Raw genomic sequence first — 27,406 nt, 5'->3', positions numbered from 1 at the left:
GACAGCTTAAACGTTAGAAGCAAGGTGGAGTCAGTTAGGTCTGATTTCTTTCACTGTCATCATTTCCTCAGTCATAATATTGCAAAGACGGTTTCAGCAATGTAACAAGTGAAGGGGTCCTACCATCAGGAATGTGGGGCCTCTCATGGGAACTCCTTGGCTACTGGCTGCTGCCCAGGAACATCTCAGCAGTGAGTGAGATGGTGCTTGTGAAGACAGATGACAAAGAGGATTGGTGGCTCCTGTCTTGGCACTACGTAAGAGTTCCTTTGTTCACCCACCTTGCTCTAGGACATAATCCCAGGGAAAGGGCAGGAGAGAACCCTGAAATGACTACAATTAAGTTACTACCACTTTTTGCTGGAATTGGAGATCAAAATAAAAATGTAAAAATTAATGCAAAATAAAGTTACTTTTCTTATTCACCTGAGTCAGACACAAGCAAAAATGCCATGGGAGCAGGGGAAAAGGGCATAAAGATTGCACTGGGTGGGTGGGGAGTGTGATTGCAGAAGGCTTCCTGGAGGAGGTGAGGCTGAATTGAACATATTTAAGGTTGTTGATATGTATGCCAATTTAAATTTCCAATAGTGTCAGAGCTCCTGCTCTAACCAAAACAGCCCTCTATCCCAGGGATGTCATCCCTTGCATGCTCAAAGCCCTGTGGGAACTTCTCAGGGGGCTGGTTCCAGAGCGTGGGTGCATACTATTGACTATCCTCAGAGTGGCCAATTCCTGTGACCCGCAGAAGCCCTCTGGGCACTGTTTCCCGCAGATGCCCTGTCTGGCCAGCAGGGGGAGCAAGCTCACCGTGGCCCAGGGCGTGGCCGGCTTAGCAGGAGCCCCCGGGGGAAGGGCCGGTGGAAGCCCAGAGAGCTAGGAACACCTCGTCGCTTTACTAGCCTGCTAGGGAGTGGCACCTTTGTCACCATTGGACTTTTAGCCCTCAGCCCTGGGCCCAGCCCTGCATTTTCCTCTAGAACAATTCTTTTGGGTACTACTCCTGACTAGTAACTGGGCAAAGAAAGTAGGAGTTGATGGCACATCATGGTTTCTAGGGACGTCTTGGGACAGCTGGGAACGGGGCTGGGCCTCTGGGGTTTCTCACCTGAACTCTCCAAGCCTGTGGCCTGTGGAGAGGCCCCATCCACTGAGTCATGTAAAATGGCAGATGGTGACAAATAATTATGGGCAAAGCTGCCCATCACACTCATTGAACAGGGGCCATGCCAAATGTCCCTTCATGCTACTACTGATAATAACCTGTAGTCCCACCGTATGATGACATGTTATTTAGCAGTTAAAAACCCTGGCGTCCAGGGATATTTAATGACATGGGATACTGCTCACATATAATGTGGATGTTTTTCTCCATTCGTTCTTGCAGAATCTTGCTCTGCCCTGCCCCGCACCCCAGGAGGTTGGCCCCATGCTCTGCATTACCCCGACTCCCTTCCCCTCTGGCTTCAAGCTGGATTCAGCCAACGGGAGACACCAGCAGAAGATGGAAGGCTGGGAGGAGAGGCTGGGATCTGTCTCCTCCACTCCCTGCCTGTCTCGGGGCCTCCAGGACTGCAGCTTCCACTGGGCAGCCTCCCCTTGGACTCTGTGACCACCATTTTTTGCCACTACCCCCTTGATCCTAAGGGTGGTAACAGCTTCCTGCTATTGCCAACTGCTGGGTGCCTCAACATCCTTTGTTGGTTTCCTTAAACTTGTCCGCATCTCTGTAAATCATCCTTTACTAAATAGCCCTTCATCTGAAGCGTCAGTATGAATGCCGTTCCTGCCAGGACTTTGACCAGTGCACATGGTAAGTGAAAAGAGAAAAATACAGAACTTTGTATTTTATAAAAGGCAGATACTTTATCTGTGTTCTTTCACTAAACCCTCACAGCAATGCAGTGGAATGCAACTGAAAGGAGTGTTGACACCAGATTCAAATTTAGAAAGCATTTGAAAGCATGGTCTAATAATGTCTCCATGGAAGAGGAAGAACGTGCTGACAAAGGAAGTGACGAAGGTACTCTAGACATTTATTCCGTTTAGAAGCTTCCATAAGTTACTACCAGATGGTATTTTTTAATGCATAATATTTTAACTCTTAAGAATGTGCTTCTGGGCTGGGTGTGGTGTCTCATGCCTGTCATCCCAGCACTTTGGGAGGCTGAAGTGGGTGGACCACGAAGTCAGGAGATTGAGACCATCCTGGCCAACATGGTGAAACCCCATCTCTACTAAAAATACAAAAATTAGCTGGGCATGGTGGCGCATGGCTGTAATCCCAGCTACTCGGGAGGCTGAGGCAGGAGAATCGCTTGAACCTGGGAGGCGGAGGTTGCTGTGAGCCAAGATTGTGCTATTGCACTCCAGACTCCGTCTCAAAAAAAAAAAGAATGTGCTTCTGATAAAGGAGAAGGGAAGGAAAGGAGGAGGAGGAAGGTGGCTTGATAAAGTAGGACACATTTTCATCATTGTGCAAACATAAGAAAATAAAGTAGGCCACATGAGCTCAGATGACCTGGTTTTTCCCTAAGCCAAAAACCCAGCTTAGAATGGGAAGAGCTGACTTAATTTCTCAGAATCTCAACTCTACCACTATGTGACCTCAGTGTTTTAAATCTGTAAAATGGTTATATTAATCGATGCCTTATGGGTCATTGTGATGACTGATAGAGTCAACATATGGAAAGCATCTGGTTCCATGCCCAGGTCCTGTGGGAACTCAGTAAAATTTGAATTCCCCTTCCTATCCCTTCAGCCACATCTGGAAAGGAAAGTTGCGGCTCTGGCTAAAACTGAAATAGGAGTGTGAGACAAAAGCCTCATTTGGTGACCTAGTGCCTGACACGTATTAGGGGCCCTTTTTAAGCAGCTGACAAATCAATGAATGAACAAATGAATGTTCTGCCCAGATCTCCCCTCCCCTGGCCAGGTCCCAGGCTGACTTTTCAAAGCCTTCTTGCACCAAAGCATCTTTATTCTCTATTCCATTGCTGTGTATGAGGTTTCCACGAACCTAGTGGCTTATTCCAGCACACCTTTATTATCTTACAGTTCCTGGGCACAGCCTCGCTGGGTCCTCTGCTCAGGGACTCATAAGGCAGCAATCAAAGGATCAGCTAGGCTGCATTCTCATCTGGAGGCTGGACTGGGGCTGGTCTCAGAGCCTGGGCACACACTGTTGACTAGCCTCAAAGTCTCCCAAGTCTCACAGACTCATTCAGGTTGTTGGCAGAATTTATCACCATATGGTTGTAGGACTGAAGTCCCTATTTTCTTGCTAGCTGTCAGCAGGAGCCCCCCTCAGCTTCTAAAGGTTGTCCATAGTTCCTTGTTATGTGGCATTCTCACAACATGGCAGCTTACATCCACAAAGTCAGCACATACAAGTTTCTCTCTCCCTTCAGCCCATTCAGATCCGTGTGTGTTTGTGTGTGTGTGTGTGTGTGTGTGTGTGTGTATAAAACCCCCTTTGCCATATAATGTAACTTAATAAAAGGAGTGACAGTCCATCACATTGGCCAGGCTATATTCTGTCGATGAGAAGCAAGTCCCAGTTTCCTCCCATACTCAAGAAGAGATGGTGGGGGTTATACAGGGTGTGGCTCATTGGGGGCCATTTTAGGTTGTGTCCACTACACCTATCCCCTTAGAGTCCTGTTGGGTGATGAACAAACTTATGTATTTTCCTTCCATGTAATCTACTTGCATTTTTACCATGACATTCAGGAAATAATTCCTTAACCCCTGGTAATTGTGACAATGCCAGGAATTCTGGCTATATGTGTGTGTGTGTATGTGTGTGTGTGTATATATATACACATACACTTTGGGAGTATATATATATATATATATATATATATACTTTTTTTAATTTTTAAGGCAGAGTCTCACTCTGTCACCCAGGCTGGAGTGCAGTGGTGCGATCTCGCTCACTGCAACCTCCACCTCCCAGGTTCAAGCAATTCTCCTGCCTCAGCCTCCCAAGTAGCTGGAATTACAGTCGCTCACCACCATGCCCAGCTACTTTTTGTGTTTTTTTAGTAGAGACGGGGTTTTGCCATGTTGGCCAGGCTGGTCTTGAACTCCTGGCCTCAGGTGATCCACCCACCTCAGCCTCCCAAAGTGCTGGGATTACAGGCGTGAGCCCCAGCACCCGGCTGAATTCTGGCAATATTTGTTGCTGGCTTCCTGTGGGGAAATGGAAGAGGTGGCCTCACCACTAGGAGTCTTCATGCTTTTCAGATTCACTGCTCAGATGGCCACTCACTTGTTCATGTCTGTTCACCCATTTGTCAGCATATATTTCCTTGGCTGAGTGGCTAGCACTGTGCCATAGAGGTAATGCTGCTAGTCTCTTCCTTGGTAACCAACTTTACTTCTTTTGTGTTACTTCCTTGAAAAACCAGCTTCCTTTTTTTTCTTTTGTTGAGTAAAAAACATATTTTTTGGTTTAAGTCAAGTATGTGTTCACCTGCAAATAATACAAAACCCAAGAAACAGTGGGTTAAATAAGTAAGAGATTTATTTTAATTACCTTACCAGAGGTCCAGGGTTAGGCACTCCAGGACTGGTGAAGCTGCTCAAAAATGTCATCATCGTCCCAGCCTTCTTCTCCCAGCATCTAACATTAGCCCTCATAGTCACAAGGCTGCTGCTGCATCACCAGGCATCGCACCCATGTTTCACACAGGAAGACGTGGGAGAGGAAAGAGACTTGCCTTTCTATTTCATTTATTTATTTATTTATTTTATTTTATTTTTGAGAAGGAGTCTCGCACTGTCGCCCAGGCTGGAGTACAGTGGCGTGATCTCGGCTCACTGCAACCTCTGCGTCCCGGGTTCAAGCGATTCTCCTGCCTCAGCCTCCCGAGTAGCTGGGACTATAGGCACACACCACAATGCCCAGCTAATTGTTTGTATTTTTAGTAGAGACAGGGTTTCACCGTGTGAGCCAGGATGCTTTCGAACTCTTGACCTCGTGATTTGCCCGCCTCGGCCTCCCAAAGTGTTGGGATTACAGGTGTGAGCCACTGCGCCCGGCCTGAGACTTGCGTTTTTATTCTGGAAGGCTCACCCATCCCAAGGTCTTCCATCTACATCTCATTGGTCAGAACTTGATCACATGGTCATCAGTAACTCCAAGAGCACTGGGAAAGCAAATTTGTTTAGCTGGGCACATTATCAGCCTGAACAAAATCAAGGTTCTGGTGGCAGGAAGACAAGGAAATGGATTTGGGTTAGGTCACCACTGGGACCACTGTGGAGAATTAGGCCAAATCTCCGTGGTTCCTCAAAGCCGAAGGTTCTGCAGTGACAGCAGTGGATTCTTTCTGGGTCCTTGTCAGCAGGCGAAGCTGACACAGAAACATTCTTGGTTTCTTTGCCAGAAAGGTGTTAACTGAGCTTCCAGCAGCTGCTGTAAAATGGAAATAATGGCTCTTCTGCCCCGAGGGCCCTGCTGTCCAGAGCTCTCTGGAAGGTGGCAAGAAGCCTCCACCGCAAGCCTGATAGGATGAGATGCTAATGTGCAAACTATGCTTCCGGGTAGAGATCAGACAAACAAACAAAAATGCACAGAGAGAACAGTGCGCAGGTCCTGGACCTGTCAGGCTTCACATCTGTGCCACTCACCCCTCCCCTCTTCCGCTCCGTGTTGCATGGAGCCGCCCCTGATGACTCCATTTTGGTTGGAGATGGGGCTTGGCCAACAGGGAGCACTAGCAAGAGACAGGGAGGTGGGAGGATGGGACACGCCAAGGTTTTCCCTCTCTTTCTACCTCGGGTAGTGTCCCTGCTGCAGCTGTGGTTCCGCCGTGGCTCTAGCACCTCTCCCAAAAGGCCTGCTGTGCTTTCTGCTTTGCCCCTGTGCTACAGCCCCCTGCTCTCCATCGACAGCACTTTCCTGGCCTTGCCCCCAGCTCAGGGTTGTCACATCTGATACTAATCTCAGGGTTGTGTGTTTGGCTGCTCAGTCTCCCACCCACTGTGTAACCAGTACTCTGCCTCAAAGTCCTTCTGTTTTCACGACTCCAGTGGTCTTTGTCTCCTGGTTAGATCCTGACTCATACAAACCATACAAGAAACACCCAAACACCCATCTCTTAGCTTTAACAATGATTACCATTCTGCCACATTTGTTTCATCTATTTTTATTTTTGTGGAAAAAAAAATCTCAGGCATCATAATGTTGCTAAATGATTTCAGCATGTATCTCTGAAAAATAAGGACATTTTCTTACATAACAGGCATATTTAGTTGTTCACACCCGTGTTCACAAATTAACACACCTAACAACATGAGCAAAACTTCCTTATGGCCATCGAATACGCAATCCATATTCAAATTCCCCCAATTGTTCCAGAGATGTCTATTTTACAGTTGGTTTGTTCAAATCAAGATTTAAACAAGGTTCACACATTGCATTTGGTAGATATGTTTCCTGAGCGTCTTTTAATCTTAAGCAGTCCTCCCCACTAGACAATCACACGCAGACACACACACACACACACACATACACAGAGTCGCACTGGCACACCCTGCTCATGCCCACTTCTCACAGCACCCTTTGTAAAAACTATCCTGTCAATTTTGGTCCACAGCCCTTCACCCTGTCCTCTCTTCTCTGTACCCCTAGAGACTCCAAGTCACTGAGCCCCAGCTTGGTACTGACTCTTTTATTTTTTCCTACATTTCTTTGTTTTGTTTGCCTCATAGTAGGTAAAGTCACACAGAGGCAAGAACTAAGTCTCATAATGACCTTAACAGCAAAGAAAACTTAAAGGTTACCTATTCTGAGACTTGATTTTTCTTTTTATTGTTTTACAATTTGCATAAATAACACATCACTACTCATGGATAAAAAAACTGAGGCCCAGGGAAGCTAAGTAATCTGTCTAAGAATGCATAGCAAGTTGGCATCAGAACAGGCATCCACTTTGGGTGGATTTTCCACTGTACTATGCACGTCTCTTTCCATTTTTCTGTGGCACCCACCACTGTGTTATGAAATGCAGACAAGGGTCCTCACTAAGTGCCTGTTGCCTGACAGATTATGGCTCTGAGGTCAGTGCAGTTGTGGCCATTTAGAGATGGTTACTGAAAGTTAATAATTGGTGATTCCTGCCTAAAAATCCCACCACATACTACAATCCCTTTGAATTTTCAAGAAATATTTGATCCATTAAGGATATCAGAAGCCTTTGGTGAGCCAGATATGGTGGCTCATTCCTGTAATCCCAACACTTTGGGAGGCCAAGATGGAAGGAGCCCAGGAGTCCAAGACCAGCCTGGGAAACATAGTGAGACCCTATATCTACAAAAAATAAAATGAAATAAAAATATCAGGCCAGGCACAGTGGCTCATGCCTGTAATCCCAGCACTTTGGGAGGCCGAGACAGACGGATCACAAAGTCAGGAGATCGAGACCATCCTAGCTAACACGGTGAAACCCCATCTCTACTAAAATACAAAAAACTTAGCCGGGCGTGGTGGCGGGCGCCTGTAGTCCCAGCTACTCAGGAAGCTGAGGCAGGAGAATGGCGTGAACCCAGGAGGCAGAGCTGGCAGTGAGCTGAGATCACACCACTGCACTCCAGCCTAGATGACTGAGCGAGACTCCCTCTCAAAAAAAAAAAAAAAAAATTAAAAAGGAGTATTTGGTGATGGTTGATAGAGTGATAGAGTCATCCAGCTAATCTTGGGGAAAGCAGACCCAAAAGAAAGATGTCAAAATGCACGCACTTGTAAACCCATAGAGATGGAGAGCACATTGGTGGTCGCCAGGGGCTGAGGAAAGGGGAAACGGGGAGTAACTGATTAATCGGTGCAGAGTTTTCTTTGCGGGTGATTAAAATGTTTTGGAACTAGATAGAAGTGGTGATTGCGAAACATTGTGAAGACGCTAAATGCCACTGGATTTTCACTTTAAGATGATTAATTTTATGTGATGTGGATTTCACCCCAATAAAAATAAATACATTACACTTAACTGGTTAGAATGTCCCAACTCAACTCTGTTAGACCCAACCACACCGCAGCCTTGCCATCTCCTCAGACTGTGTAAGCAGAAGATGAGATTCCAGGGGGAAATTCCCTGGAGTTTATAGGAGCAGTGTATTGGGCAGTATTTTGGCTCTCCCCTCCTCAGTCAAGGGAGGCACTGCAAGAGAATTGCGCTTCCAGATCGTGGATGCCTGTAAGAAGCACATTCAGGCATCCACAGGGCAGGATGGAGGAGTCTGCAGTGGAGCAGCTCACATGCCCAAGCCCTACTCACGAGTTTTGTGGGGCAGCAGGTTTCCTGGCGTGTCTACCAGCACTGCCCCCAAGAGCCCACCGCAGACAGAGGGACTCCAGCTGTCAGAGGGAGAGGCTGAGGGAGGGACCCAAAGTAATTCCCCTTGGGAAATGGCACTTGGACACCTGCCATCTTGAGAACAGCAGTAGAGAACCCACAAAACCCGCAAAGAAGAGGCTACAATCAAATGCCCCATGAAGCAAAAAGATTATCTTACCCATCTCACTCCCTCCTCTTCCCCAAGTCCCCAAGAAGGGGAAGAGACAGGGACCAAAAGAGGGAGGAGAGGGATGAAGACCGACCATCCCACCCTCACGACGGGTGCCTGACTTGAGGCAGGCTGGTCTGGAGGAAGCGCAGGCAGTGGATATGACATCAGATTCAAGATTTGAGGCTTTGAAAAGGAAGTGGACTGGATCGTAGAGGTTTTTTAATACCTAAAAACAACCAAAAAGCTATGGAATTATGAAAAGAAGATTTGGTATAAATCTCTAAAAAGATCTGGAGAAAAAATAGAATCGTTTCATGTTTGTGCCCCATGGAGTTCAAAGAGTTAAGTAAGTTGTTTAATCTCTATTTTGTCATCTGTAAAATGAGGATAATAATGCCTTCTTGCTGGGTATTGGGAATTTCAGTGCAGTGATATTCACAAAGCCCCTGGCACATAGGCAGTCAATAAAACGAAAAATAGAGCTTCCGCCTTCAGAAAGCGGAAAATGCTTCCGGGCAGAAACACACAAGTCCTGGGGGGTGACACTCCCAAACAAAGGCTCAGTTTTTCACATCATCTGGGGCTTGAAATACTGATAGCCTTCTCCCCTCTGAGGCTGTCTTCGTTCCCTAACTAACAGCCACCTTTATCATTGCTCAAGAAGACCAAGTATGACTCAAGCCGCGCTGAACACAGCAAGACCTGGGACACCCAAGGAAGCTCGACAAGGCGCTGGGGAATAGCAAACTGAGGACTCTTGGCAGTTACCTGATAACTCCATGGAACAAAGGAGTCCAGGCCTTTCCAGAAGTCAGCAGAAGAGGCTCCCTGAGATGAGGGTCCTGGGGTGGGGAAGGAGCAAGGTATGCCAGATGACCTGGAACACAAATACCCTGTTACCCTGGCACCCACTGGCAGCTGTCACTGGATACCTGATGGGAGAGTTTCTCCCAAAAGTTATGGGCTGGCATCCCCGGCAGCAGAATTTCCATGTACGTGGTCCTGAGGACGGAGACAGGTCCAGAGCCTGGGGGTTGAGAACAAGAAGAAGGTGGAGCAGCCGTGCTGCAGGGCGGCAAAGAGACCTGGATTTGTCTGAGGCGTTGCCATTGAGGCACCCCTTGATGCCACTTCCTAGATATGTGATGTGGCTCGGGGCTGGTCTTTGGGCCTGTTTCTTTATCTGTAAAATGGAGATAGCACCTCAGTTTGATAGGTAGATTGTTGCTCTCAATTCTTTACTCTCTCCTACCACTTGGTTCTATGGTGCCCCACAGCAGCAGAGTATATTTCACCCCCTGGACACTGGGGCTTGGTGATTGTGATGGGTTGACTTGTGTCCTCTCTAATTCATATGTTGAAGCCTGAACCCCCAGTAGCTCAAAATGGGGCTGTATTTGCAGGTAAGAACTTTAAGGATGATTAAGTAAAAATGAGGCCATTTGGCTGGACCCTAATCCAATGTGACTGGTGTCCTTATAAGAGGAAATTTGGGTACACGGAGACACCAGGGATGCATGGGCTCAGAGAAAAGGCCACATGAAGACACGGCAAGAAGGCGGCATCCACAAGCCAAGAAGAAGGGCCTCAGGAGAAACCAACCCTGCCAACACCTTGACCTTCCACTTCCAACCTCCACAACTGTGAGAAAGAAATGTCTATTGCTTAAGCCACCCAGTACGTGGTATTTGTTAGGACAGCCTGACACTGAAAGTTGGTCTGCTTTTTATTACCAGCATGCATGCACCAGCAATTCTAAACAATGCCTGTGACAAAATGTTCCTTCCTGCAGCCTAGACTGCTCCTACCACTCCCACCCTTAGAACCTCACTGATTGGCATGACTCTTGTTAAGACTGTAATAAAAAGATTATTATTGGTATCAGCAAGAAAGCAAGGGTTAGCTTATTGAGCAGAGGGTAAATCTCATAAGGATATGTACAGCAAGTCAGCATTTACATAGTCTAAGAACACACAAAACACTGCTATATATTATTTAGGTACGTATACACATAAAGCATGAAGACTTGCCTAGAAATATTAGACACCAAACTTATGATAATGGTTTTCCTTTTCTTGAGACCGAGTTTCACTCTTGTTGCCAGGCTGGAGTGCGATGGCACGATCTCGGCTCACCGCAACCTCCGGCTCCTGGGTTCAAGTGATTCTCCTGCCTCAGCATCCTGAGTAGCTGGGATTACAGGCATGCACCACCATGCCCGACTAATTTCATATTTTTAGTAGAGACAGGGTTTCTCCATGTTGGTCAGGCTGGCCTTGAACTCCCGACCTCAGGTGATCTGCCTGCCTCAGCCTCTCAAAGTGCTGGGATTATAGGTGTGAGCCACTGCGCCCAGCCTGATAATGGTTTTCATTGGTGGGGAGAGCTGGAGGGTAAAAAGAGGTCCATAGATAATAAAGGTGATTTGTCATTTATTAGGCCATTGTGTTGTTCATTGTATTCATTGTATCATAAATATTCATTACATTATTCCCCATGAGTTTTTATATTATTTAAATATTTCATTTAAATATTTAAATGATGGCTCAAACTTTGGAAGCCCAAGGCAGGAGGATCACTCAAGGCCGGGAGTTCCAGACTAGCCTGGGCAGCATAGAGAGACCCCATCTCTTAAAACAAAATTAGCCAAGTGGGATGGCTGGCACTTGTAGTCCCAGCTACTTGAAAGGCAGAGGTAAGAGGATCACTTGAGCCCAGGAGCTTGAATCTGCAGTGAGCCGTGTTTGAGCCCCTGCACTCCAGCCTGGGTGACAGAGTGAGGCCATGACTCCAAAAAGTAAAACAAAACATAACTGTGCATCAGTCAAGGAGCCTGCTCTACCCTCCATACCAGGGCAGACCTACCACCAGGCTCCATCTCCATTTTCTATGGACTGTCTTCCCTCCTGGCCTAGAGCCATGACCTGGCCTGCTTCAGGGAACAAGAGGTAGTTCAGGATGACTGAGCCCAGAAGTGGTAGGGGACAAGACCAGGGATGTGGCTGAACAGGTGAGTGGTGGCCAAGGCACAGACGGTCTTGTGTGCCATGTTGGAGAACTTGGGCTGTGTATGAAGAGTCATTGGGACAGATCAGTGTCTTGGTGACAGGGAGACAGGGTGGCACTGGAGGCGTACAAGAGACAGTGAGGTGGGGTCTGCAACAAAGGGAGGGATGTGCAAAGGGAGTTGGTCAAGAGAAATGGGGACAGATCTAGCCCCATGGCTGGTCTGCTGTAGGATGGCAGCCAGTTCCAGCTGGAGGTGGAGTTTTCCTGGGTAAAAATGGAAGCAGCCAGCAATTGCTATTTATAAAAATAACTACAAAGGCTTGACAGCCCAGAGAGAATGCTGAAAAAGTAAATTGAGGGCTGTTGGGAAAATGCTCAGTGTTTCTCATCTTCAAAGCATTTCCGAGACATGAGCTCATGAATCCTTTCTCCATGGCCCTGAGAAAAATACAGAAAAAGAAGGTGGCAGGGGTGGGACAAAGCATGGGTGACTTCCCCAAAGCAGCAGAATCTGGCTGCTGGAGATGTTATCATGGGATGCCCCTCAAATGACCACTCCTTCGATCTGCCCCTACTCTGTTCCTCAGACTCAGCCTGGTTAGGGGCTTGGCTATGAAACAGCAAAGGGTGAGGCAGGCGGAGTTGGCAGGCCATGACAGCAACTGTGCTGGGGGTCACTGCCAGCCCCAGGGGGCTGCTTAGATCCTAGTGATGAAGGCAAGAAAATGGCCAGGGGGCAGCCTGGGCTACTGGTCAGGGGTCACACTGACCCCACATCCCTGACTGAGGCACATGGGACTTAATGGTGAAATTGGTACAGACAACAGCTGCAATGCAAGCTTGGGCAAGGAAGAGGGTTTGAACCCAGACAAGGCAATAGGGAGGGAATGAAGGGCAGAGAGCAGACAGGAAGTGTGTGCCACCTTGTCACCTGGAATAAGAGCTACCTGCTACAAGTGCCAGGCGCTTGAGCTCCCATTGTTGTGACCCCCAAAAGCCCAAAGCATGGAGGGGCTCTTATCACTCTTTCACAGAGAAAGAAACTGGGAAGGCCAGGTGTGGTGACTCACACCTGTAATCCCAACACTTTGGGAGGCCAAGGCAGGAGGATCACTTGAGGCCAAGTGTTTAAGACCAGTCTGGGCAACAAAGTGAGACCCTACATCTACAAAAAATAAAAAATAAAAATTAGGCCCGCGTGGGGGCTCGCATATGTCATCTTAGCGCCTCTGGAGGGTTAGACCGGCGTGGGGGCATGCACATGTCGTCTTAGCGCCTCTGGAGGGTTAGACCGGCATGGGGGCTTGCACGTGTCATCTTAGCACCTCTGGAGGGTTAGACCGGCGTGGGGCCACGCACATGTCATCTTAGCACCTCTGGAGGGTTAGACCAGCGTGGGGGCTTCCACATGTCATCTTAGTGCCTCTGGAGGGGTGGACCGGCGTGGGGCTTGCACATGTCGTCTTAGCGCCTCTGGAGGGTGAGGTAGGAGAATTGCTTGCCCAAGAGGTCAAGGCTGCATTAAGCTATGATCTCACCACTGCACTCCAGCCTGAGCAGCAGAGCAAGACCCTGTCTCAAAGAGAGAGAGAAAAAGAGAGAGAGAGAGAGAGAGAGAGAGACAGAGACAGACGAACGAGTTCTTTTAAGGAGAGCATCTCGCACAGCAGGAGTAATGGGATTTGCATTCATCTCCTCACCCCTGGCATGCCCCCACTCATTCTTCAAGTTTTGACTCAAGATCCCCTCCCCTGGAAACCTTCCCAGGCTGCCCTCAGAGGGAAAGAGCAGTTTGCTTTTCTGTGCCCAGCAGCGCAGAGTTGGCCCTGTGAGAGAACCATGGTGCTGAGCTGTAAGGGCTCATTGCTTCACTCCCACTGCACAGTGCCCTGAGAAGGACCGGTGGAACCTTGGCTTCCCTTGCTGTTGCCCCAGTCCTGGCAGGAACCAGCTTCCTCTGCTTTCTTGTCGTTTCAGCTCCCCAGGACCTGGTGCACCCCATGTCTCCTGCAGGGTGACCGCTAGCTGGCAAAGCCTGTCCCTGTGTTGTAGGTCAGATTCTCCAGAGGGAGAAGCAGACGGGCCAGAAGCTGGGTCAGGTAGGCAACCCTGTGGCAGAGGGGAGGGTGGCCCAACCCACAAGTGCAGTGACCCATGGGCCCAGAACAAAGACACACTTTACCCACACCCAGGCATGTGACAGAGTGGACTGGGCATCTAAGTCCACCGGGGGAAACAGCAGGAAACAGAACAGATGGTTGGGCTTACATTCCGGTGGGGAGTTGGACAACACACGAGCAGATCCATAAAGTGATCTCTGAGAGTGATCTGTGCCGCCAAAAAAGGAAGACAGGGTCCTGCGACAGGGCTGACTGTGAAGCCTCCTTAGCCGGGCTGGACAGGGATGCTCTCCCAGGAGCCTGCACTGGAGACTAGTGTGTCCCACCAGACTTTCACGCGGCCTGCGAGTGCTCAGCAATGGTGACAACAGGGTCTCTACTCCATGAAAAACCATCCACAGACCCGAAAGCACTGCTTTCATTTCATGGTTCTGCACATTTTCTCCAGCCTCTGTGGTGAAAGATTATTTCATTGCCTTCAACAGAAGGCGTATTTGTGTGTGTACATATGCTTGAGAGAAATTTACTGAAAAGATGTGGGTACGAGACCAGCTGGCTGCACTTGCCACGCCAGGATCCTCTCTCAGCAATATGCCCAAGAGCTCGTGTTTGCAATGCTCGAGTCCCAGCCAGGGGAGACACAGGTGTAAGGGACCCACAGGGGAACATTTGTGTTGACTCGGAGCTCCGCATGCCCCTTCAAAGGAGGGGAGAACCTTGGAGGGAGGAAGGGACTGAAGACTTTCCAGGGAAATTTAAGAGTCTCAGGCAATTAGTCAGATCCAGAGTATAGATTCCATATTCAGAAGCAGAAGAGGGAAATGCAGTTTTTTGGGGATCTCTCTCTTCTAGTCTCCTTCTGAAAAGCGCTTTTCTAAGACCTCAATTCCTATACCTCCTCAATGGGTATGATTCCTACCACTTTTTCATAAGTATAGTTTCCTTCAAAGTTTAAAATTTTTGTAGATCTTCAAGTATGTAAGGCGTAGTAGTGCTAAACAGAGGTGGAAGTAGTGAAGGGAGTTTTGAACATAAAAACATAAATCGCAAGGTGATGAACATGTTTAGTTCTTCCTTCACCTCTCTCCCCCCACCGTTTTCTCTTCTTTTTTCCATCAGTTTCTCTTTATGGTTAACATGAAAGAGCTTTAAATAAAACATGCCAAGGGAGAAGATAAGCTGGGACTCCAGATTCGGGAAAGATGGAAAAAGATAAGGTGCTGTAGGCAAAAAAGTGGCCCTCTCAAAAGATGTCCCCACTTTAATGCCCAGAATCTGTGAGTATGTTAGTTTACATTGCAAAGGGGAATTAAGGTTGAAGATGGGATTAATCAGCAGACCTTCAAATAAGGAGATCACGCAGGGTCCTTGCAAGCTGGAGAGGGAGGCAGAAGAGGAGGCCAGGGAATGCTATGAGGCAGGTGCCTCCAGAAGCTGGAATACACAGGGAGACAAATTCTCACCTCAGAGCCTCGAGGAAATACTTTGATTTTAGCCCAGCGAGACCCAGGTGGGACTCCTAACCACAGAACTGTCAGATGATACATTCATCTTGTTTAAGTCACCAAGGTTATGGTAGTTTGTTATGTCTGCAGTAGAAAACTAATATGTACTGATAGAGAGGAAAGGATTGAAAACAAGACAGAGAAGGCCTAAAGCAGTGAGCTGGAGCAAAAGGCCATTCTGGAGGCAGAAAGACTCAGGACAAGTTGGATCTGATTCTTCATGGGGCACCCTGGGCCTCGGGGTGGGGTAGAGGCAAAAGACATCTCCCCTTGCTGGCCATTCTAGCATTCAGGACCAGCTACATAATTTGGGGAGCCCAGTACAAAATGAAAATGCAGGGCCCCTTGTGTAAAGTTATTAAATGGGAGGATCGCTTGAACCTGGGAGGCGGAGGTTACAGTGAGCCAAGATTGCACCACTGCACTGCAGCCTGGGCAACAGAGTATGACTCCGTCTCAAAAAAAAAAAAAAAAAAAAAGAGAGAAAGAAAAGAAAAAGAAAGTCTCAGACAATGACAGGGCTGTTGTGAGTGTGGGGCCCCATAAGCCTGCACTGGTTGCACCCCCAGGAAGCTGGCCCTGCCCATAGTTATGAGTGTACATGTGGGTTACCCAGGAGCTTTTATGTGGGCCCCTGGGTGGTGGATACAGCTTTTGTCTGATTACTAGGCCACAGCTTCCTGGAACCTTTCTCAGTTCCCCCATGGCTGACTTTGCCATGGACTTGAGTCTTTTTTTTTTTTTTTTTTTTTTTTTTCCAGACAGAGTCTTGCTCTGTCGCCCAGGCTGGAGTGCAGTGGCGCGATCTTGGCTCACTGTAACCTCCACCTCCCGGGTTCAAGCAATTCTCCTGCCTCAGCCTCACAAGTAGCTGGGATTACAGGCATGCACCACCATACTCAGCTAATTTTTTTTTTTTTTTTTTTTTTGTATTTTTATTCGAGACGGAGTTTTGCTATGTTGGCCAGCCTGGTCTCGAATTCCTGACCTCAGGTGATCCACCCACCTTAGCCTCCCAAAGTGCTGGGATTATAGGCGTGAGCCACCACACCTGGCCAACTTGAGTCTTTAAAAGGAGAATGTACCTGATACGTATTAGAAGATACCTCTTCCCGGTCCTATCTCCCGGTCCCCTCTCTGAGCTAGTTCGTTCTGCTGTCCCTAGGGGGTCTTCAGCACCAAGGGATGGGGGCACAAATAGGGGTCTGGGTGACCTGAAATTGCAGGCAGGAATCAGAGGCAGAATTTGTATCTTAAATAAGAGCAAAAGGAATAAAGCGGACAGTTCCTAAAATGCCTGTGTTTCTGGAGTTTAGAATCTCAGTTTATGTTCCTTCTGGCAAACCATATACAAAGGATTCTTGCAGAACCACTGTTCCTTACCAAGCTGTGTTAGGCTGAGATCACCATTACGCTGATGTATATTTTAAGTCATTTCCCCCACTGTGGGGCACCACACACCTCACCTCCATGAGCATCCCATCCTCACTGCCCACGGCTGACCTCTTTAAATGGGGACTGGGAGTTTGTTTTCAATCTAATGTCTCCAGCTGAGGTGGGTGAGTGCTTGGTTACAGGCAATGGAGCAGGTGAAGGGAGGCCTTTGGCATTCACTCTTTCTCAATAGAGGTAAGATTTTCTTACCATTTTCCCAACGCCTCTGGATAATTCTTTGCTACTTTCAAAGGAATGAGGCTCATATTTCAGAGGAGATCGCCATCTCACGCTTACTTCATGTGGCTGTCCTTACCATGTGACCATGTCCGCATCCAGTGTGTTTTGAGCCCCCAGGTGCTGCCTGAGCCCCTGTTTGATGAAAAACAAATTGTTGAAAGCAGAGAAAGTGAAGAACAGTTGAAGAGAGGAAGAGCGGCAGAAGCAGCTGCCACTGAGTAGGGACTGGTGAGTAGCTACTTTGTAAACCCTGTAACAGGCTTTCGAGTCAGCACTGTTCCTGCTCTACCCAAACCCAATCTCCCCACCTTCGTTGCTGGGAAAGCCCCAATATTTCCTATGAAAGCAGTTTTTAAAAATTGAAGTATAATACTGTGTTTCTCGAACTTGAACGTGTGAGTGTATTGCCTGGCAATGTAGTTAAAGTGCAGCTTCTGATTCAGTAGGTGCTGGGACCTCGATTCTGCATTTATAAACAAGCTCCTGGGTGATGTTAATGCTGCTGGGCCATGGACCACACTTTGAGCCTCAAATATACATACAGAAGAGTACACAAATCATGCCTACAGCTTAATGGTCAACACACCCAAGTACCCATGACTCAGATGAAGAAATAGAGAACATTACTTGTATCCCACAAGCTGCCCTCATGCTGCCTTCCAATCAGTACCTTCATCCACCTCCCCAAAGGTGACAACACTCTTGAGTTCTATGCCACAGACTAGTGTGGCTTCTTTTTGCACTTAATCTTAGCCAAAAGGCCGAGAAGTGAGTTGTGTGGCTTCTTTCTAAACTTCACATAGTATGTGTTCTTTGGGGTAAAGTCTTGAACTTGATCAGGTGTCCAGCCTCCACAAGGCCAGGTGCTCAAGGAAAGCAACGTCCTCCCCAGGCTCAGTGTGATTGCTGTCAGCCAAGCGTGGGTGCTCCCTCGGCCTTGTCAGTGACTGGTTTAGACATGGCATGTGGTGCAATTCTGGCCAGTGAGGAAAGTCTGCTGGAGCTTTTGGGAAAGTTTTCCTTGTTGATGAAAAAGATGCACAGAACAAAACACTCTGGTTTTTGTTTGATGTTGTTGTTCCCAGAATAGTGGCAGTCCGCTTACAACCATGGAGGGAAACCAGCTGAGGTCTCCAGTCAACATCTGAGGATGGGAAGGTGTAATGGAGTGGGAATGGGCCCAGGTCAGGAAGGCACTCACCTAGGGCACAAAGTTTAAGGGGTGCCCAAAATCTCAATCTCAGTAATAAAGATTATATATATATATATATATATATATATATGAGACAGTGTCTCACTGTGTCTCCCAGGCTGGTGTACAGTGGTGCAATCGTAGCAGATTCGAACTCCAGGGCTCCAGAAATCTTCCCACCTTGGCCTTCTGAGTAGCTGGGACTACAGGCATGCACTACCACACCTGGCTAATTTTTATCTTTTTTGTAGAGACAGGGGTCTCCCTATGATGCCCAGGCCAGTGTCATACTCCTGACCTCAAGCAATCCTCCCACCAAAGTGCTGGGATTATAGGTGTGAATCACCGTGCCCAGCCTAGAATTAACAGTTTTAAAAATAAAAATAATGCAAATATCCAAAATTTTGAAAAAATACCAAAATTTTAGATAAACACAGGGTTGGTAACAGTGCTGTGCTGAGTGATGTTGAAGCCCAGAGCAAAAAAAAAAAAAAAATCAGTAATGCTGATTATCTTTACTTAAAATTGTGATATTTTATTCTCAATTTTTTGCATTAATTTTCATTTTTAAAATATTGTCATAAATACTATTTATCTTGCTGATTGAATTTTTTTGGACTCCTGAAATTTTGTGCCAGCCTTGTCCCAGCCCTGAGTTAAAAAACAAAAACTCTAGAACTGTTTTACCTCCAGATTTTCATTTTGTGGAATAACAGAAGTTCTTATTGTTTAAGTTATTTTTTGTTGGGGTTTCTGTTTCTTGCACTTCAAAGTATAATAGTCAGTGTAAGATCAATTAGCTATAAGTGACAGAAACCCAATTCAAACTGGCTTAAATGATGAGGAAAGTACTAGCTCATATTTCAGAGAATGCAGAGTAGTGTGGGCTCTGGCTTTGTCTCTCTTCTGTTCTATCGGTATTTTCTCCATAACCTTCAGGTTTGTCTGAAGGTCAGGTTTGTATAATGAAGAATTTGTCTGGTCCTGTCTCAGGTTCCTGGCACAGAGCTTCTTAAACTCTGTGGAATTTCCCAAGGGATAGGAGTGTCTTTGTTATTCATGAGCTCCATGGATTACACCTGAGTTTATGCTGAGATGGTTCAGGATTAAGACTGGTCACTAGAAAGACCAACCACGTAATTAGAGGGTTGGGGTTTTGAACCAGCGCTACCTCCAAGGAGGGAGGAAGAGCTGGAGATTGAGTTCAACCACGTGGCCAATGTTCAGTCATGCCAATGGAATGGCACTCTAATAAAAACTCTGGATGTTGAAGCTCAGTGGAGCTCCTGGTTAATGAACACACTGATGCACTGGGAGAGTGATATGGGCCAATTCCATGGGGACAGGGCCCAGAAGCTCTGCATTCTAGAAGCTCTTAGGCCTTACCCTATGCTCTTGATTGATATTCTTTATTATAAAACTATAATCATAATGTAGGCTTTCCTGAGTTCTGTGAGTCATTCTAGCAAATTATTGAACCTGAGAGGGATTGTGGGAACACTCAGATTTGTAGCCAGCTGGTCAGAAATGCTGGTGGTCTGAGACCCCACCTTGTGGCTGGCATTTGAAGTGAAACAGTCTTGTAGGGGACTGTGCCCTATAGTGTGGAGTCTCCACTAACTCTGGGTATTTGTATTTGCATCTGGGGAATCATATTACAGTACACCAGTTGGTGTCAGAACAGTTGGTATCAGAAGAGTCAGCTTCCTCCAGAGTCACAGAAGGGCTGCCAGCAGCAACATACCTACTAGTTTATTTCCAGCAAGACAGATAGAAGAGCCTTTCCCCAAAATATGGAATTGATGGCCATTCCTTCAGTCTTACTGTGCCTGCTTCTGTCATCCTAGACCTAAGACAATCACCAGGAGAATGTCACATAATGATTGGCTTAAGCCCAGATTCTTAAACCAGGCACAGGGGATTATTGTGATTGGCTAATCAATCTTCCCATCCTGCCCACAAGAATTAGAAATGGGGTCATTGACCCTTGGCCCATGGTAGCTATTTTGAGAAGTGGTAAATAATTAAACAAAGCTGAAGTTCTGTTAGAAAGGGAACAGGGGGCCAGCTGTGGTGGCTCAAGCCTGTAATCCCAACACTTCGAGAGGCCATATTGGGAGAATCATTTCAGGCTGGGAGTTGAGACCAGCCTGGGCAACATAGCAAGACCCCATTTCTACAAAAATTTTTTAAAAATAAGCCAGTACAGTGGCACACACCAGTAGTCCCAGTTACTTAGGAGGGGATAGGTGGACGTATCGCTTGAAAACAGGAGGTAAAGGCTGTAGTGAGCTATGATCATGCCACTGCACTCCAGCCTGGGCAACAGAGCAAGATCCTGTTTCAAAAAAAAAAAAAAAAGGAAAAGGAAAAGAAGAAAAGAAAGGGAAGGGAAAATAAATAGTGGAAGTTAGACCACCAATAGCACCATAAAGAAGACAGAATGGCCTTGATGTGAATCCTAACTTCGATACTTAATTGCAAGGAGACACTCTGTTTTCTCATCTGTAAAACAGAGGTAACAGTGTCTACTTGACATAAGTACTTATGAGGGTTAAATGAAAATGCATGGTGTCTGATATACAGCAGGTGCATAATTAAATGCATAGTGTCAAACATACAGTAACTGCATAACTAAATGCATAGTATTTGGCACATGGGAGGCACACAAATATAGTTCTTTCACCCAGTCTCCTTTAGACACCGAGTTCCTGGGGGGTGAGTGCAGTGCTTGCCTGGCATGGTGCTTGGCACATGGTGGGCCTTTAATCGATACTTATTAAAGGAATAGGGCAAGAGAACATTCCTCTGAATAACTGGAACCTTTTCCTTCTCCCTAATACTAAGGATTATGCAACTGTGTAGCCCATTCTTCCTTTGACACTAGGAACATTTTAGCTCATTGAATTTGAGTTTCAGCTGTAACAACTACTTGGCCTTCCTAGACTACACATCTATGCTCCTCTGCATCTAATCTTGACCCTCTACTCCTAGTTCTCTCAGGCCTAATTCTCTACTTCTTTGTTTTTATTTTCCCAGCATCATTTTGTTGTAAGTATCCCTGCTATAAGCCATCTTTGTGGAAAGAGATGGAGCAAAAACACACAAGTAGACAAACCAAATGCTTTATAAAAAAGCCACTGAAGACACATTAAGGAAGCCACTTTCCACCATTTATTAAATAAATTCTTTCCCAGGCCGGTCTGAGTTGCACCCAGACTTTACATCAGGCTTTGTCCCAAGTGGGTAGAGGTGCCAAAGGGAATACTGTGGCCTGAAAGACGTCCAAGGAAAAAGGCTTCTTTTAGAGGCAAGCCCACATTACACAGTTGGCAATGCTAAGCTGAACGTCCTCCCAGCTTCCAGGGGGAAATGAAAGACATTCCCCCCATAGCTTCGGTTTCAGGCTCTTACAGCTGGAAGGGCAGGAGAGCCAAGTTCCGCCTTTTCAATGCAGGTTGTCACTTGGGTGCCAGGATCTGCTGATCGATTAACCAAACATCCAACGTGAGAAAAAGGGCCAGCACACATCTTTTTGCTTAGCCCTTATTAAATGCTCCATTTAACCCCAAAGAACCTGACTTTCTCTTTTTTTCATCTGCCAGAGCTCAAGAACACCATTACTAAAGAATTTTTCTTGAAAAATTACAAAGGGAAGCAAAAGAAGGAAACATGATTTCTGAGCAGACCTGTCATTGGCAGTTCTGCACCTGAGGCTCCTTGTTCTTCGTGGGATCTGAGGACTGGAAGGGAACTTGGGGATTCTCAAGAGTCACCTCCTTATTGTACAGATTGAGAAGCAGATGCCCTGAGAGGTACAGTGACTCACCCAAAGTCACACAGCTGGTTAAGGGCAAGGAGAGGGCTAGACCCACATCTCCTGACTTTTAATTCACTCACTAAACCACATGCTTCTCCAGTACCATAGACTTAGCCACAAACTCTTTGAAGAGATTGAATAATTCAAACAGATGACGCCCTTGTAGAAGGACAAACTGCGGGGTGGCCTCCCTTCTGTGTAAACCAACAACCCAAATAGCATAATGAAAGAGCCCAGTTTATTTTTCTTGTCACATAAATTAAAATCATTTACAGGCAGACGTTCCCTAACTCACAAATAAGCTGTGTCCTAACAGTGTGTTTGGAATTTGCTATTTAGAACCCAGGATGTGTTTTCTTCCTGGGAAATCACATGACCGAGTGTGGTCAGAACCCCAGGCCAGGTCACACACGGCGACTGAACCAATAAGTAACCACCGTGGAGTGGAAGGAACCATTCATCATATTGTTCCCATGAAAAAACACATTCCAGGTTTCAAGTAGGAATAGTGGAAACGCAGCTACCCCACCAAGGTCCCAGTGCAAAGCTGCCCCTCCCAGGTGCCTGGTGGGGAGCTGGGAGGTTAGGCGAGGTAAGAGCTAGGAAGCCGTGCAGAATTGTGAACTGGACATGCGCTTTGGATGGAGGCAGAACAGGTTTCCAGTCCACTCCACTACTTAATAGCTGGGTAAGTTCCTTAACCTCTCTGATCCTCTGAAAAATGAGGATGGTAACAACACCTCACTGGTAAATTATAAGGACAAAAGAAGACAATGTCTATTCAGAACCTATTTCGGTGTCTCGCATGTATCAACAAGCCATCGTGGTTGCTTGGGAGGAGAAGGACGGGCTCTGGCGGTTTGGAGAGCTGGGATGCTCCATTTGAGGAGGCAGCGTCTGGGGTGAGGAAAGGCTCTTGCCATAGCCTGATGGGCAGAGGGCAGTGAGGGGACCCTGGGTTCTTACTCCGAACCGCTGCCCCTTAGGCAGTAGAAGTGGCAGCAGCTGTGGTTCCACCCCTGCTGGGAGGAGGCGGCAAGGCCCGGGTGCGGCCCACAGTGGCCACTCCAAGCAGCCCAGTGTTGAGAGGGTCGCCTTTGGCAGTGCTGGCTCATAAGCAGCTTCAGCCTTCCCCTGCCCTCTGCCATCATTCCTCCCCATCCCCCGGGGACGTCCCTGGCAGCTCCCACCGTGCTCCTCGCCCTTTCAAGTCTCATTTCAGTGACTTAAAATGTCCAAGCCAGTGTAACATCAAACTTTAAATTCTGTTAAGTTCAGTCTCCTCCCACAATCTGAGGCTTGCTCCGGGCTTAAAAGCAGCCTGAGGAGGAGCAGGGGTCTGTGTTGCTAGTCTCTTCTCTCTCCTGGCTCTACTCCCAGCCCCCATCCTCACTAGCTGGGTTTCAGACCATCTGAGGCCAGGCCCAGAGGGAGAAGGGACGGAGTTGAGCACAGCAGTGTGATCTGGCATGAGTCCTCTGGGTGTCTGATGCATGGGTGTTAGCTCTGTCCCCAGGGCCACGGCTCCAGAGCCCCTCAAAGCCCCCCACACCTGTCTTGAGGTGGGAAGGAAGTGCCAGAACCTTCCCCCAGAAATATGGTGCTCAGCTGACCCAGTTTGCCCAGGACTAAGGGGTTTCCCAGGAGGCAAGACTTCCATTGCTAAGGCCAGGACAGTCCCAGGCAGACCAGGAGGAAACAGTCACCCAACACAAGAGCGGCGGGCACATCATGACACTCAGCTCTGTCCCAAATAACCCTTTTCTCATGACTCTTCAGCCCAAGTGACCGGTGGGCTAGAGCTGGCAGGCTAGGTTTAACTCCGTCCTGGCAGGTCCTGCACAGGCAGCCTACCTCATGCTAGTAGTAGATTCTCAGAATCTTCTAAATGGTGGTCTCTGGGGCCTCTGCCTAAACTGAGACTCATCCTCGAATATGGACTAGAGGGATTTCCGGTGCCACGGTGAATCCTGAACTACAAGGTTCACTGCTTGCTTAGGGACATCTCAGCAGGGACTGAGACGCTGTACAGTATGGTGTAGGCTGTGGCCTGGGTTGAAATCTTAGTTCAGCCCCTCATTACCTTGGACTGTGTTACCTTTAGCACCCCTGTGTCTCATTTCCTCACATATGAAATTGATGGGTAATGGCCCCTACCTCATAGAGTTATCTGCAGCACTAAGAGAATTAACTCATGTCACACATTGCCTGGGACATGGTAACTGTGGAATAGATGTTAACTCCTAGCAACATTTTTATAGCAAGCCAGGATTGTATAATAAAAACTTGAATACATTTAATAAGTTTCAAATCTACTGCAGGCATATTTTCTTCAGTTATTTTCTTCATTTTAAAACAAATTGAAGAGTCATTGTTGGCCAAGGCACCAGAGAAAGGCCATACACTCATGTGCTGCTGGTGGGAGCTTAAATTTATAGTCGCTCTGGAAGGTCATTTGGCGATCGGTTTCGAAAGCCCTAAAAATGCTTTTGACCCAGCAATTCCACTTCTAGGAATTTATCCTGAGGAAATAATTGGAAAACTGGCTAAAGATGAATGCGCAAGATGGTTCCTTGCAGTGTACTTAAAACAGAAAAATATCTGAAGCTGTCTGAATGTCTTAAAAGAGCAGAAACATTTTTGTTCATGCATCCAGTGAAATACTATGCAACTATTAAAAATTATGTCACAATCTATATTTGTTGACATGGGAGGGTGTTTATGAAATATATAGTATACTTATATAGACAGTGTACATTTTAAAATCATGTATATTCCAGGATTTTTTCTGAGCATGGGATTTAGTATTAGTTTGGCTGAGATCAAAACATATATACAATACTGTATTTTGCTTTTGTTTTGCTTAATGTTATGTAAGAGTCATTTTGTGCCATATAACAAACCTTCTATAAACTTCAATAGTAATAATATCCATCAAGTTGATGTTTCCCAATTTAAATAACCAATCATTTATTGTTGGAGCAACTTATTCCAAAAATGTGTTTTGTTTTGTTTTTCTTTTTGAGACAGAGTCTCACTCCGTCACCCAGACTGGAGTGCAGTGGCGCCATCTCGGCTCACTGCAAGCTCCACCTCCCAGGTTCACGCCATTCTCCTGCCTCAGTCTCCCGAGTAGCTGGGACTACAGGTGTCCACCACCACGCCCGGCTAATTTTTTGTATTTTCAGTAGAGATGGGGTTTCACCATGTTAGCCAGGATGGTCTCGATGTCCTGACCTCGTGATCTGCCCGCCTCAGCCTCCCAAAGTGCTGGGATTACAGGCATGAGCCACCGCACCTGGCTCCAAAAGTGTTTTAAGAGGCAGGGTGCGGTGTCTCACCCATGATTCTAGCACTTTGGGAGGCCAAGGTGAGAGGATCACTTGAGGTCAGGAGTTCGAAACCAGCATGGCCAACATGGTGAAACCCTGTCTCTACTAAAAATACAAAAAAATTAGCTGGGCATGGTGGCGCCTGTAATCCCAGCTACTCGGGAGGCTGAGCCAGAAGAATCGCTTGAACCTTGAAGGTGGAGGTTGCAGTGAGCTGAGATCACGCCACTGCACTCTAGCCTGGGCAACAGAGCAAGACTCTGTCTCAAAAAAACAAAAAAAAAAAAAACAAAAAAAACTGTTTTAAGGAATATTTTGTTAACACCACCTTGGTGTCTAATACTTTTTTCATTTTCAGGAACATTTTCTTAAAATTAATATACCTAAATTAAATTATTCAGTCAAACTATAGGAATGTGCATGTATTTGAGGGGGACATAAATATTTTTAGGGCTTGCAATACATATTGACAAACTGCCTTCCAACAAGTTATACCAGTTTATCCCAAGAATTGATTTGGAAATTGGATGCTTGTCCACTTTTCTCTGCAAAGAAAGAAGATTCCACTGTTCATGTAATGTCTTCCCCAGATTTCTTGTGCCAACTGAGCGGATCACCCTTACAGTATCTGATCCTCCTGCCCTTCTGAAGTCTCAGACTTCCTGATGAAACTGTGCACCAAATTGTCACAGAAATGGAAAGAAAGGGGCAAAGAAAGCAAAGAAAAAAGACTCCAGAGTAATGAAACCCCTACACATACTCACCAATAGATCAGTCTATGTGGCGAAAAAGTAATTTGATTATGCAATATGTAACTCAATACATTTCAGCAATTTTCAAATGCATTTGAACTGCTCTTGAGAATGCCTTTATTTCAAAATTATTAACTCTACAAAAATCAAGTGTGTTGAGAAGAAAACATCCTAGTAGAAGTCTCAGACAAAAACTGAAAGACAAAAGACTGGAAGAAGTTACAAAATGTCAAAAACTCTCTTGTTCTATCACAACAGAAGCTAAAAAGTCTGATAGACAAAAGCCTGAAATTGAGAAGAATCATAATAGCTAAGAAAATATAAATAATGAAGATGAGAAGAGAGAATAATTATAAAAATCAGATCATGCCAAAGTAGTACTTCATTACGAGGAAGAAATAAATTTGGAGCATAATTGTTTGAATAACCCAATTTAATGAAGGGGAGTGAATCATATGAATATGTTGAAAAAAGGATTTGCAGTCTTGGTGATTTGATCACAAAATACAGACATCGACAACAACAACATGAACCCTACCTACTCCTAGGGTTAGTGGCTACTAACATGTAGCCACTACCTACAAGGACATCAACCAAAAAGAATATGAAAAAAATATAGCCCAAAAATGTAGGAAAAAAGCATACTATAGTCATATGTCCAAGTTAACTAATACAAATATCGTTATGCTTCTAGATGTTGTGATGTATGCAGTATTTGTTAGCTTGTTAGGATGTGCGATTTGTTGTGATTTCTCCTAAATTAATATTCACATTGATGCCTAATTTTGTCTTCATAATTTGATACTCTTTTTCTTAGAATGAACCCCAGTTCCTATAAGCCTCAGGTACCTAGAAACCTACATCTGCCCTGCTGTGAACGCTGAGTGCCTGACGATGTTCTTAGAGAAGAGTCTAAGTCCAGCTCAGCTGATCTCCTTCATCATACCTGCCATGTTTTATAACAAGAAGGGTGACCACAGCTAAAGTACCCTGGGGAAGGATTATGCAATGCCAGAAAGATTCTCTCTTCATAAGTCCCATAGATGAAAGAGGGGTCAATTCACTGAAGACGTCAACATTCAACATTCAGACATGGCCAGGCACAGTGGCTCACACCTATAATCCCAACACTTTGGAAGAACAAGCTGGGAGGATCACTTGAGACCAGGAGTTGGAGACCAGCCTGGGCAACGTAACAAGACCCAGTTTTCTTCCTTTTTGTCTGTACAAAGAAAAAAATAAAAATTAGCCAGGCATGGTGGTATGCACCTGTAGTCCCAGCTACTCGGGAGGGTGAGGCAGGAGGGATCACATGACTCCAAGAGTTTGAGGCTGCAGTGGGCTATGATCACACCACTGCACTCCAGCCTGGGCAACTGAGACCCTGTCTCAAAAACAAAAACAAAAACAAAAACAACACACACACAGTCAGACATTTACTGAGCATCTACTACACATGCCATGAGCTGGGGACACAAACGAATGCTA

General features: G+C 46.4%; 1 protein-coding gene across 1 annotated transcript; it reads left to right on the top strand.

Moving 5' to 3' along the window:
• On the top strand, positions 1 to 27,163 carry LOC100428376 (uncharacterized). Its single transcript, XM_077956860.1, has 4 exons — positions 1 to 257; positions 1,388 to 1,813; positions 1,898 to 2,023; positions 26,736 to 27,163. The coding sequence occupies exons 1-2, from the start codon at positions 132 to 134 to the stop codon at positions 1,610 to 1,612; spliced, it is 351 nt and encodes a 116-aa protein (XP_077812986.1). The 5' UTR covers positions 1 to 131; the 3' UTR covers positions 1,613 to 1,813; positions 1,898 to 2,023; positions 26,736 to 27,163.
• Positions 27,164 to 27,406: the final 243 nt, after the last annotated feature.

This window comes from Macaca mulatta, chromosome 12 (assembly GCF_049350105.2).
Source record: "Macaca mulatta isolate MMU2019108-1 chromosome 12, T2T-MMU8v2.0, whole genome shotgun sequence".
NCBI lineage: Eukaryota > Metazoa > Chordata > Mammalia > Primates > Cercopithecidae > Macaca > Macaca mulatta.
This window is presented reverse-complemented; position numbering and strand designations above follow the sequence as displayed.